The sequence below is a fragment of the Mugil cephalus genome, chromosome 1 (genome assembly GCF_022458985.1).
Source record: "Mugil cephalus isolate CIBA_MC_2020 chromosome 1, CIBA_Mcephalus_1.1, whole genome shotgun sequence".
NCBI classification, from domain to species: domain Eukaryota; kingdom Metazoa; phylum Chordata; class Actinopteri; order Mugiliformes; family Mugilidae; genus Mugil; species Mugil cephalus.
This window is the reverse complement of record NC_061770.1, coordinates 14,967,801-14,979,641: the sequence shown is the minus strand read 5'-3', so window position 1 is coordinate 14,979,641 and position 11,841 is coordinate 14,967,801. Positions and strand designations below refer to the sequence as shown.

General features: G+C 42.4%; 2 protein-coding genes across 4 annotated transcripts; both read left to right on the top strand.

Annotated features, from left to right (window-relative positions):
• Positions 1-101: 101 nt before the first annotated feature.
• Positions 102-3,145, top strand: lrrc23 (leucine rich repeat containing 23). Of its 2 annotated transcripts, none has more exons than XM_047591251.1 (8): positions 102-675; positions 1,239-1,348; positions 1,462-1,579; positions 1,679-1,820; positions 2,102-2,232; positions 2,330-2,466; positions 2,553-2,757; positions 2,851-3,145. In XM_047591251.1, exons 1-8 carry the CDS (start codon positions 589-591, stop codon positions 2,881-2,883), a joined length of 963 nt encoding a protein of 320 aa, XP_047447207.1. In that variant the 5' UTR covers positions 102-588; the 3' UTR covers positions 2,884-3,145. The 2 variants fall into 2 exon arrangements, with proteins under 2 accessions (XP_047447207.1, XP_047447197.1); XM_047591241.1 differs by having other exon boundaries at positions 114-675; positions 1,459-1,579.
• A 687-nt stretch (positions 3,146-3,832) lies between these two features.
• Positions 3,833-11,433, top strand: tktb (transketolase b). Of its 2 annotated transcripts, none has more exons than XM_047592889.1 (14): positions 3,833-4,111; positions 6,153-6,270; positions 6,354-6,467; positions 6,563-6,660; positions 7,197-7,388; positions 7,638-7,765; positions 7,859-8,055; positions 8,659-8,823; positions 9,444-9,600; positions 9,678-9,808; positions 9,892-9,975; positions 10,087-10,183; positions 10,314-10,433; positions 10,583-11,433. In XM_047592889.1, the coding sequence occupies exons 1-14, from the start codon at positions 4,005-4,007 to the stop codon at positions 10,753-10,755; spliced, it is 1,881 nt and encodes a 626-aa protein (XP_047448845.1). In that variant the 5' UTR covers positions 3,833-4,004; the 3' UTR covers positions 10,756-11,433. The 2 variants fall into 2 exon arrangements, with proteins under 2 accessions (XP_047448845.1, XP_047448837.1); XM_047592881.1 differs by having other exon boundaries at positions 7,194-7,388.
• The last annotated feature ends 408 nt before the right edge of the window (positions 11,434-11,841 follow it).

Here is an 11,841-nt window from a genome sequence, read left to right as displayed (position 1 = left end):
CAGCAGGCTGCTGGATATAGATATAAGCTATAGTTTCAACATCTTAACCTCACATTTCTAATGCTGTGTCTTTTGGGGCAAAAACACTAAAAGAGGAATATAATGTCGACATGAGAAATGTAATGCAACGTTTGGAAACTGTATATCTGTCGCAAACCACATCTGTTTGTTCCCTGTTTCAACCTTCCGCTGCTGCATGCAGTCTGCGGCTGCGTGGTTACCATGGTTACAGCTCCAAACATGCGTTCGACGGCCGAGACCGTCGGATTTAAACATTAGTTGGATTAGTAACACAAATTATTACACTAGCTTATACTTAGTGGTGTTGTTTAGAAAGAATCTTATCTTTTTTTTTTTGTTTTGTTAAGCTTGTGAATATCTGTACAAATTGTAAATGGCTGTAATATAAAGTTACAACGCTGAATTTAGTGTACCAAGTTAGCCGGCTAATTAGCTACCGGTACTTTAAAGCACACATTCACACATAACGTGCACATTTATCCACTCGGTTCTTCGTCAAAACTTTTGCAGTTGGAGCAAAACCCTGTAAACCACCAGCTGTTCGTTTTTAAAGCCTAACTGAGCAGGATGTCTGATGTGGATGAAGATGTGGTCTTATCGGATGTGGAGAGAGAGGATGAAGCAGATCCAAGCGGAGTCGAAGAGGACGAAAAGGTATCGAGGGGAAACTTCACAAGATAAAATTGCACGTCATCACGCTATTAAATAATTGGCCCCGCTAATGAAGGTAGTAGTTTGAAAGCTGTACTGAATTTTGTGTAGTAAGCTGTTATTATTTGGCTATATCGTACTCGTGCTAAGTTAGCTCAGTATGCAGGTTTGCAAGTGTAGTAAACAAAGTAAATGTGCTGCTCTACAAAATCTGTGGTCTCATTCCATAATGTGATGGTAAGGAAACATTTAAATAAAACCGGAAAAACAGTGGTGGAAAATAACTGCAGATCACATTCTTTACGAACAGCGTTCAGGTACTAGGAAAGTTATAATGATCATTTCATCAATCCTAAGGTTAGAGTCTACAAGTTCTTACTGCTAGTTAAGAGTGTACATCACTGAAGTTTTACAGACACTTTGCATGATAGTAATATCTGTGATACAAGAATAAAATCCAGCCATTTCACAAAGACTGTCATAGACATACATTTTCTGCTTTGGGAGTTGAAACCATATATTATATGGACAAGTATAACTCATTTTTATGTCTCCCTTTTGTATAGGTACAGGTTTGCCATTTGACCAAAGAAACCATAAGTAAAGGACTCTCATTACTGTGCCGGACAGGAAATAGATTAGGACATGCGTTTGTCAAACTGGACCTTAAAGACAAGTAAGGGCAAAACGTGCATGCAATGCAAAATGCCTGCCAAGTTCATGTTATAATGTTTAAAGTTTCTTGTGTCATATTCCTCATCACTTTTCCTCACCACTGACCCTCAGAAGACTGAATGACATATCAGCAATCAGCAGTTATATTCACATACGCTTTCTGGATGTATCCAACAACCACCTTACTGATCTTTCTCCTCTGGCATCACTGACCCATCTGCTTTGGCTCAAGGCAAGGCGCTCCCTTCATTCATTTAGCACAGTACCTCTCTAGAGATTATTTATGACAGTTACTCTCTAACTCAATTGGAATGCAACCCTTTTTTCGCAGGTTGACAATAACGCCGTGGCGTGCTTCAAAGGGCAACCTTTCGCTCAGCTCATCTTCCTGCAGTGGTTGAGTGTGGCAGTGAACCAGCTGACAGATGTAGATGGACTAGTTGTTCCTGCTTTAGAGAGCCTCAATCTGACAGGTTGGTCTTCTGGGTTGCGAGGAAGACTGGAGTGAATGTAATTCAGCTAGTCCAGAGTTGCGTGTGTTTAACTAAAATAGAACAGTTACTATTTGGCTCCCTCATCACACCAGGACGCTGCAAGTCCAAGTGCATCATATGCACAGCTCACTGGTCAGAAAGGCATTTACAGTTTTATATGTTATCATTAGGTCTCAACACTTGTAAGAATTTTCCAATAATTTAAAGGAGCATATACATTTGAAAGGACTTGGCATGATGTTTTAAAACCTTTCTCATAGGTAACGCCATTCAGAAGATGAATGGCTTTCAGAGTGTCTGTTTTGCGAATCTGCTAACTCTCGAGCTGAGGGGAAACCAGTTGGAAACCACTGATGGCATTAACCTCCCAAATCTGCGGCATTTATATCTGGTAATAAAAGCATACTAAAACTAACATATTGGATGTTGATCCATTATCACCATTGCATACCCATGCAATGACTACTTGTGACTGTTGCTTTTTTCAGTCCCAAAATGCTATCAAACGTCTGGAGGGTTTGGAGAAATTAGAGCGCCTCACTATTCTTCACCTTCGAGACAACCAGCTAGATTCTCTGGAAGGCCTCAGCCCCAGCATGAAGCATCTGCAGTACCTTAATGTTAGGTATGTTGTCATATCACAGTAGGACAGATCTGTGACTTCTTCTGATATTCATCCCATATTATTTCGTGTTGTATATACACCCTTAGGGGCAATGCAATCACAGATGAGAACGCCCTAAAACACCTTGACCTTGTGGCAAAAACTCTGCAAGCTTTGGTCCTTTCTGAGAATCCAGTTGCGGAAACGTTGGACTACCGCCAAAATGTACTGATACACGCGCCGCAGCTGCAACGAATCGACAAAGAGGCTGTATCGCCTGAGGAGAGGATGGAGGCACGAGGGAGAATCAGGGTAAAAAAAAATAAAAATTTAAATAAAAAAAACTGGCTTGGTCACAGATGTCTTTTTCGTTCTTCTGTATTAAGGACATGTATGTCGTTTCAGGAACTTCAAGAAGAGGAAACATCTGAACCATAAGATTTGTAATGATAAACAAAATGAGGAAGCCAAGGATTGACTTCACTTTCTTGAAACAACAAAAGAAAAAAAAGAAAGAAAAAAAACAGGCCTGTTCTGTATCGGTTGGTGATTGTGGTTGCATCACTGTGTGATAAGTATTGTGCATGTTGATATCTTTATGATTAATCATCCATTACTTTGTATATTACACTGCTGTGTCATTCCATTCCCTATTACAGACTTTTTTACATTTTTTAACAATAAAATGTATAAAACATTTGATGCATTCATTGAAATATTGAAATATACAAACACAAATAACTATAGGATGATGTGAATATTGTATTGTTAGGAAAACTCTCCTATTTCCCTGAGTAAGAATGAGTGAGCAAAATCTGTTAGCGTTTCCTTGTTGGCAGCCGTCCAGCTCGCACTTTAAAGGGACAGTAACCTCACAACTATGCACAGTAAATTCACAGAAATACACTTAAGTATTATACACACGTAAGCACACAATATGCACATTATATCAGATATTTTCCACCTCTGACTAATAGTAGCATTTAGTTGTCAGTGGCTATTCTACACTACACTACCGTGATATCACACAACCAGGAAGTAAATCACACGGCATATTTGTTCTAAAATCGATGTTGTTGTATTGTGTGATAATTACACACCATACCCATATAATACAGCGCTCTAACCATAAAGTGGCTGTCTGTGTTCCTGCATCCAAATATTTGATTCACTATCAGAATTTACTGATTCACGAAAGTAATGAGAACGAAGTAACCTCAGATCATTATGTCTGATGAACTGTAAAGAAGTATACTGCAAAGTATTACTAAAACCATATGGCTAAAACCAACATCTCCTGAGCAACTTGCGCCACTACTGTCCCTCCAATGATTTGATTGGATGGGCGTGGCTCTTCGAGGAGACATAAGTCCCCCTCCTCTCTCTGTCAATCCTCCTCCTCCTCCTCAGTAGTGCTTGCAGCGGGCAGGTAGCAGCGGCGTGGCGCAGCATTGACTCTTCAACTTCGGGAATCAACCGTATAATTAACCACCGCGGTTAATACATCACTCTGTATTTCTTTTCTCCAAGCGGGCGCGACTTTCATCAACCCAGCAACCATGACTAGCTACCACAAACCCGACGAAAAGACTCTGCAGGGGCTTAAAGACACCGCCAACAAGCTCAGGATCCACTCCATCAAGGCGACATGCGCCTCAAACTCCGGGTAAGTTATTCCTCCGGGAGTCAATTTTCTGGAAGAGTTAAAAAAAAAAAAAAGCGGACGCCTGTAAGCCCATAGTAAGCCGCCGTAATGTGCCGTAAATCGGGACGTTACAGTGGCCGACGCACGTTCTACCTGCGGGGCCCGTCCTCACAGTTTGCACGTGTTTGCAGATTAAGTTCACGCGGATGTGTAGTTAGCTGTAGCTAGCAGCGGGTCAGGGCCAGGCGATAACCGGTGGCAATAATAACGTCATGTAAACTATTGAGTTGCTACTGGAGTCAGGCCGTCTGACCCAACGGTGATGGATGAGATTAGCACGAGGCTAACAGCTTGGGAGTTTAAAAACACGAATGAAAATGTCCGCGTGTAATATGTGTTGATTTCCTGTAGCGGTACTGTTGTTCAGTCTGTGCCTCTATTCACCTAAGTGGGGATTTAATGCTTTTATAATGCGCATTTACTCGGAAAGTAATTTCAAGCCGTCAGTAGCACCGACTGCTTCTAATAGCTGACCGAAATCACATGATGGTGCAAAGTGAAAAAGAAAAGAGGGATGCCCCTCGTGGTAAGTTTTACGCTATGTGTATTTTTTACAGTTGCGTCCTAAAATATCACACCCTTGCACACCAGTTGTACTTCTTTCGGGAAATATGCGTCACATATGATATTCATTGATAATGGCTAACGGTAATTAAGCACCTGTGGCGTTGCATCATCTTTCCCGTCCACTCGGGGAAGTGCCACTTAAAAAGGCTGTTGCAAGTCCAAAGAATAGTTGACGTGGGTGCAGCGTTGCACAGATTATTCTGGTTGCCCTTTGCTCTTCTAGTATTGTCTGGATTAAAATTGGGTCACTACGCCTACTTCCAAAACTAGGAGATTCATTGTAGGGGCTGGCTCTCTATTTGCGCCAATTACGTTGGCCTCACATGCGCCATCACGCTTATCTGAGAGAGAGGGGGACACAGTGACACAGATCACACACTGTGCATTATGCCTCATATCATCTGACTCCAGCCAGAACATGTAGAGACAAAATAAAGTTTTCTTAAAAGTGCGCTCTTTAACACAGTTTGCATTCTTCCATAGCCTCTCAATAGGTGAAGTTTGTTAATTTGATTGTAACGAGTTTACTTTCCATGGTGTAGATTTAATTTTTTTTTCTTCCCTAGGATGACTGCAATCTCTGTAAATAACGTTTGTTGATAAACCTGTTTTTGCCACTTCCTTATGTTACCTGACAAGGAAATGAGGGAGAACTGTGAGGAATTTGTGGACAATACAGACGGATCTGCAACCATCTCCTCTAAACAAAGGATGCATTTTCACTTTTGACATGCACTGCTTGACACTTTTGTTTCCTCATTCTTTGTCTTATAAGGGTCATTACACTTAAACGTCTGATTACTTTTTTTTTTTTTTTAAGAGGTTTTTCCTGAACTCACTTTATCTCTCAGCAGGTTCTCTGTCAACAGAAGACTACAGGGTAAACTGCACTGGGTTGTCGTTATAAAATTTAACCGTGACCATGATTTGTTTGGATAAGATAACGCGATGTGTTCTTGGCATGGTAGAAATAATGCAATTTGTGACTTAACCCCCAAAAGGAAGCAGAGAACTCTTGGGTAATGTGGGATTTCTAAACAGGCAGATTACGTTCTGTGCCCACTGTGCAGCAACTAACAGTTTCACAAGTTTGCTCGTCTGTATTTTTTTCTTTTTAGATCATGTGATCATGTTACAAATTAACAATTTGTGCGTAACCTCAAAAGAATGGGCTGTATTCAGCACCATTGCCGGCCAAATGAGGTGTTTGGAAGTTTGTGTCAAGTTGTCATGCTCTCCTGGAATTACTAATCTTTGCACAGTGTGTTAACAAAGTCCTTTTAATGAGTGGTAACAGGTGGTGTCACTTTGATGGTGCCGCCCTGAGTTTTTGAATGCAGCAAAACATGCATGAAGTGTGGATTCTGTTCCGTGTCTAATGCAGTGGCATCTTTCTAGTGAATTGTCACTCATACTGTCTTGTTTTGCTCCTCAGCCATCCCACATCATGCTGCAGTGCAGCCGAGCTCATGTCTGTGCTGTTCTTCCACACCATGCGCTACAAAGCAGATGATCCTCGGAACCAGTGCAATGACCGCTTTGTGCTGTCGAAGGTTGGTGCAAGTTCTCTGAGCTTAGAGATCAGTTAATTGTCCTCAGGTGTACTGAGATTAACCATTTCCTCCCTTACATCTAGGGTCATGCTGCACCTGTCCTGTATGCCGCCTGGGCAGAGGCCGGTTATGTGAAGGAATCTGACCTGGTTAACTTGCGTAAGCTTGATTGTGATCTGGAGGGGCACCCCACACCAGTAAGTGTAGAGACGAGAGAAATGCAATGTATGCAACACTTGGGGTATGAAGCATGACAGTTTTCCTCTTTTCAATCCTTTCTGTTCAACCTCAGAAACTGGCATTTGTGGATGTGGCTACAGGATCCCTGGGACAGGGTCTTGGGGCTGCCTGTGGAATGGCCTATACTGGCAAACACTTTGACAAATCCAGGTACGTATGTATCCAAAACAATGCGTGTTCACTACGTGAGTGAAAGACTAATGTTAATCGTGTTTTTCATAACAAACAAGAACCATGTTGTGCAGTGAGTTGCCAGTCTGAAGTATGTCCCGTTATATTGCATCAGATTAGAGATAAAATGTCTGCATTACCACTTCATCCTATCATTTGTCAAAATCAGCATAATGCCTTGAATGTTGAGCAAGAACCGGTCCTCTTTCATGGTGGTTCCTGAACCTTCTGTAATCTGAATAAATCTGTAAACTTTCCCTGGCAGGAGCACGATGCAGATTAAAGAAGTATTTGCACAGTTGCAACAGTGTCAACAAATGTACATTTTGCCTACATTATATGGGGCACATGTGATTTGCTGCTAGTGTAATGTTAAGTGATATGTTGGAACCAGTCATTCAATTGGACTATCAATCCAAATGTAACCAAATTCTTACTCCTTGGTTTATCTGTTATAACCACTGTGGTTCTCATTCCCTGCAATGAATTGCTGATGTTCCCTTTCCACTCTGTAGTTACCGTGTGTACTGCATGATGGGTGATGGAGAGTGTTCAGAGGGCTCTGTGTGGGAGGCCATGGCCTTTGCCTCCTACTACAAGCTGGACAACCTGGTGGCCATCCTAGATATCAATCGGCTTGGTCAGAGTGAGCCTGCACCTCTTCAGCACGACATGGAGACCTACCGCAAGCGCTGTGAAGCCTTTGGGTCAGTACAGAACTATGACAGCTCGTTCACACACTACCAAAAATTTCATATTCATAAAACCCATAACTTTTTCAAGCCCCCAGTATCTAGAATAATTCAGTTTCTTGCCCCTCTTTTGGTCACTTGACCTATTTCGTCTTCTGCCTAGTTAATAAGTTGGATGGTTAACATGTTTGTTCAGGTACAACCCCGTGTCTGGGATTAATATTTGTTGTAAAGTGTGGTCTTCTGTTAAATTTGCCTGTGTAGGTGGAACACGTATGTCGTGGATGGACATGACGTGGAGGAGCTGTGCAAAGCTTTCTGGCAGGCGAAGCAGGTGAAGGATAAACCCACCTGCATTGTTGCCAAGACATACAAGGGAAAAGGACTGAAAAGTAGGTGTATATGACTTTTTTCGTCTTAACAGAACTACTCTATTGTATTTTCAGGATTTTATGCATGAGACTTATTTACCCCTTTCTCTGTAGATATCGAGGATCAAGACAACTGGCATGGAAAGCCCATCCCTAAGGACAAAGTGGACGACCTCCTGAATCAGCTGCAGGCTCAAATCCAGGTCCCAAACAAGACTCTGTGTCCTGAGCTGCCCAATGAGGATACCAAACCAGCTGACCTGAGCACCATCTCTCTGCCTGCACCTCCAGCATATAAGAAGGGAGACAAGGTACCTTTTAATAGACCTGTGTCTGTTATTATTGCTGCAACCTAGATATAGGCACTATGAGATTATTCTTTATTTTGTAGTAATATTTAATCACCCATGCAAACATTTTAATGGTAGTAGTGTGTCAGCATAAAATGAACATATTGGGTGGTGTCCTGGCCTCGTACCGGTTAATACCTGAGAAGGTTTTAGCTCATATGTACAAAATTGCTGCTTCTTATATGAAGCTTGTTGTTGCATAGGAAAATTTTAGGTAAACAACTTCCTATGTCATGAGAACATAGAAGTTTAGCAAGCTAACACATGGTGTAGAACATGTCAATGTTTTCCTGAGGCGTGAAAAATGTAAAATTATGAGGTAAACGCTGTTCAACTAAACTGCAATATATTAAGTTGCCACCCACTCCAAATACCCCTTTAAAGCAATATCGGCACATCTCTGACCTCACCAAAATATTTCCACTTATGACATTGTGAATGCTATAGAATAGAAGGGACAGTTCACATGGATCATAAGGAACTTTCTCATGAACACTGCAAATTTTAACCGTGGTAAAATTACGGTGTGTTTCTGATTATACCATTTCCTTTCTGCTTTTTCAGATGGCAACAAGGCGAGCTTACGGTTTGGCTCTGGCCAAACTGGGTCAGGCAAGCAAGAGAGTGGTGGCCCTCGATGGAGACACCAAGAACTCGACCTTCTCAGAGACCTTCAAGAAGGCCTTCCCTGACCGCTACATTGAGTGTTTCATTGCTGAACAGAACATGGTAAACAGTATTACAGTCCTCATCTTGAATCTTTCACTTTTGATGGTACAGCCCTCATGTAGTATTTTCCTCATCTTAGTTCTCTTAAAATTGCATAATTTTCAAAGCAGTCAACTTTCAACATAACACGTGTGAGAGGAGGATAACTTTAGCTCACTCTTAACTTCCATAATCTGCTCCACTTGATCTAATCTGTTGCTATTCATTCTCCCATCTGATAATCCCAGCCTCTCTGCTGCGTTTCACTTGAAACCAATTTACTTGACACTCTGCACTTGGACCATGGGTGTCAAACTCATTTGAGTCCAGAGGTCAAATACAGAACAGTTTGATCTTAAGTGAGCCAAACCGGCAGCATAATCATCTTTAAATAATTCCAAATTTCTTTCTCTTTAGTGCAAAAAAGAAATTGCTGCCATATGCTGTTGAGTTCTGGGTTCTATTATGTCCACAACTCTTGGTACATAAAAAAAAAAAAGGAAAAACTGCATTTGAGGTCTTCGGTCTAATTTTCACAGCTTCATCCTATATGTTTGACATCCCTGGCTTTGACCTTTGCCTTATTGCATCCTTTTATCACTATGATAACTGACATAATTCTTTGCTCACTATCTCTGCAGGTTGGAGTGGCCATTGGCTGTGCCGCCCGTGACCGCACTGTTGCGTTTGCCAGCACTTTTGCTGCATTCTTCTCCAGGGCCTACGACCAGATTCGTATGGGGGCGATCTCCCAGACAAATGTCAACCTGGTTGGGTCTCACTGTGGAGTTTCCATCGGTAAGCTTAATGCCTAATGCTAATGGTTTACTTAACATAAAAAGACACATGAGTGAACGGACACATTCTGCCTTCAGGTGAGGATGGTCCTTCCCAGATGGCCCTGGAAGACTTGGCCATGTTCCGTGCTATCCCAACATGCACTGTGTTTTACCCCAGTGATGCAGTGTCCACAGAGAGAGCTGTTGAATTGTCAGCCAACACCAAGGTTGGTAGGATGACTTGCCAAGCTGCCGTCACAAAGGCGCGGGAGTGAAATTCACATGATGTAACGAAGTTTTCCATTTTCAGGGTATCTGTTTCATCCGTACCAGTAGACCAGACACTGCAGTAATCTACTCTCCAGATGAGAAGTTTGAAGTAGGCGTAGCCAAGGTGATGATCAGTCACTTATAAACTCTTTTCATCTTGATTAGTTATCGCTATAAATGACGATAAAGTGCGAAGGGATGCAGTAAATGTTTATGTAACCGTATCCATCACCAGGTGGTGCGTCAGTCTGCCAGTGATCACGTGACCGTCATCGGAGCTGGTGTTACATTGCACGAGGCCCTGGCTGCTGCCGACATACTGGCCAGTGAAGGTGAGCCCACACTGCCCTCTAGTTAATAGATGGAGGTATTGGTGAGAGGCACGCATCCCCCAAGTTGTTGTTCTGATGGATGCTCGGATATATTTCTGTATAGTAATTCTGTCCTCATGAAATGCTACAGGGAAGAACATCCGGGTGATTGACCCATTCACGATCAAGCCCCTGGATGCTGCTACTATTCTAGCCAGTGCCAAAGCCACAGGTGGACAGATCATCACTGTGGAGGACCACTACAAGGAGGGTAAGTTCTGCTTCAACACCCTGTTGCCAGTTGAAAGTTTTCCTCTGTGGTATTTTGTAGTAATTAGTTGCTGCTTTGTGGTTGTAAAAATAAGGAAAAATGATTTTCAGATGATATTCAGCATTTGATGGTCTCTCCCCTCTGTCCAGGTGGTCTTGGTGAAGCAGTGCTGTCAGCAGTGGGCCAGGAGCCCGGCATCATGGTAACCCGGCTGGCAGTGTCTGGTGTCCCTCGTAGTGGAAAGCCCCAGGAACTCCTGGATCTGTTCGGAATCAGCGCTAAGCACATCGCTGCCGCCGTGCGTCAGACCTTTGCAAACTAAACAGTACCACCCAGTCTTTCTGCTTGTTGCTCTCTTCTGCCACAACCAACTTGTCGCTGGTCCTGTTGACCTCTCCCGTGACTTGGACCTGCCTGCAGTATGCCAACCCTGTATAACTTTCAGATGCATGGGGAAGAGTGCACTGCAGTCAGAGCCTGCTGTTAATATGCCCCCCCTAGCACTTCTGGTCCAGATAGGTTCTACTGTTAAGCAACATTTATTTCTGTTTCCATTCCTTCACATGTTGAGTGTCTTACAAGGGCACAGACAAAAATCACACAATACTGTAAATGTGTATTGCTGATGGATTTAAAAGTTGTCAGACAGCAGTGTCCAGGTTCTGATCATGTCTGTGACCATCATTCCTTTCACATTCCAGATCATTTCTGATGTCTCCCTACTGGGTTCTAATGCCTCTTTTTCTAACGAGCACTGTTACGGTTTGTCATAAAAGTAATGTACTAGATCACTTATGTAGTGTGTTCAGTCTTGAACACCTAAAGTTGCTGTAGAGAAGTGTTTCTTCTGACTTGGTGTGAAAACTAAGAGTGGTTTGAGCCTTCCGCTAACGGTCCCTGATCACACAGGCATCACACAATGTTACTGGAATTTAACATCACTGGTGTCATCCTGTCATTGCTGTGTTGTGCAGAAATGATAATAAAAAAAGTAACCCAACACCTTCTTGTGTTTTGTTATGTATGTAGATATAGAGCTTACTAGTTGTACCTCTATTAAAGGGCACTGTCAGTTTGTCCATTTGCATCTAGTCTAGGTCTAAACAACTGTTCTGTTTGCCAAACATTTCCTTTCAGGCTTTAACCTCAGTGGATGAATACTAGGGGTTTTGAGGCTGATATTTCCTCTACAGCCACCAGGAGGTGAGTTTTCCCCATTTACTAGATGGACTTGCACCACATTTTATCTGTTCATCACAGTCCCTGGGCAATGTACTTGGCTCATTTGTTCTAATCTTTAAGCTGTGGGAATCACGTTTTGTATGTTGTAACAACACTGGTTTACCTTCATGTTTTCATCTCTACCAGTGGATCAAACACTGCAGTCTGATCTCCAGATGTGAAGTTT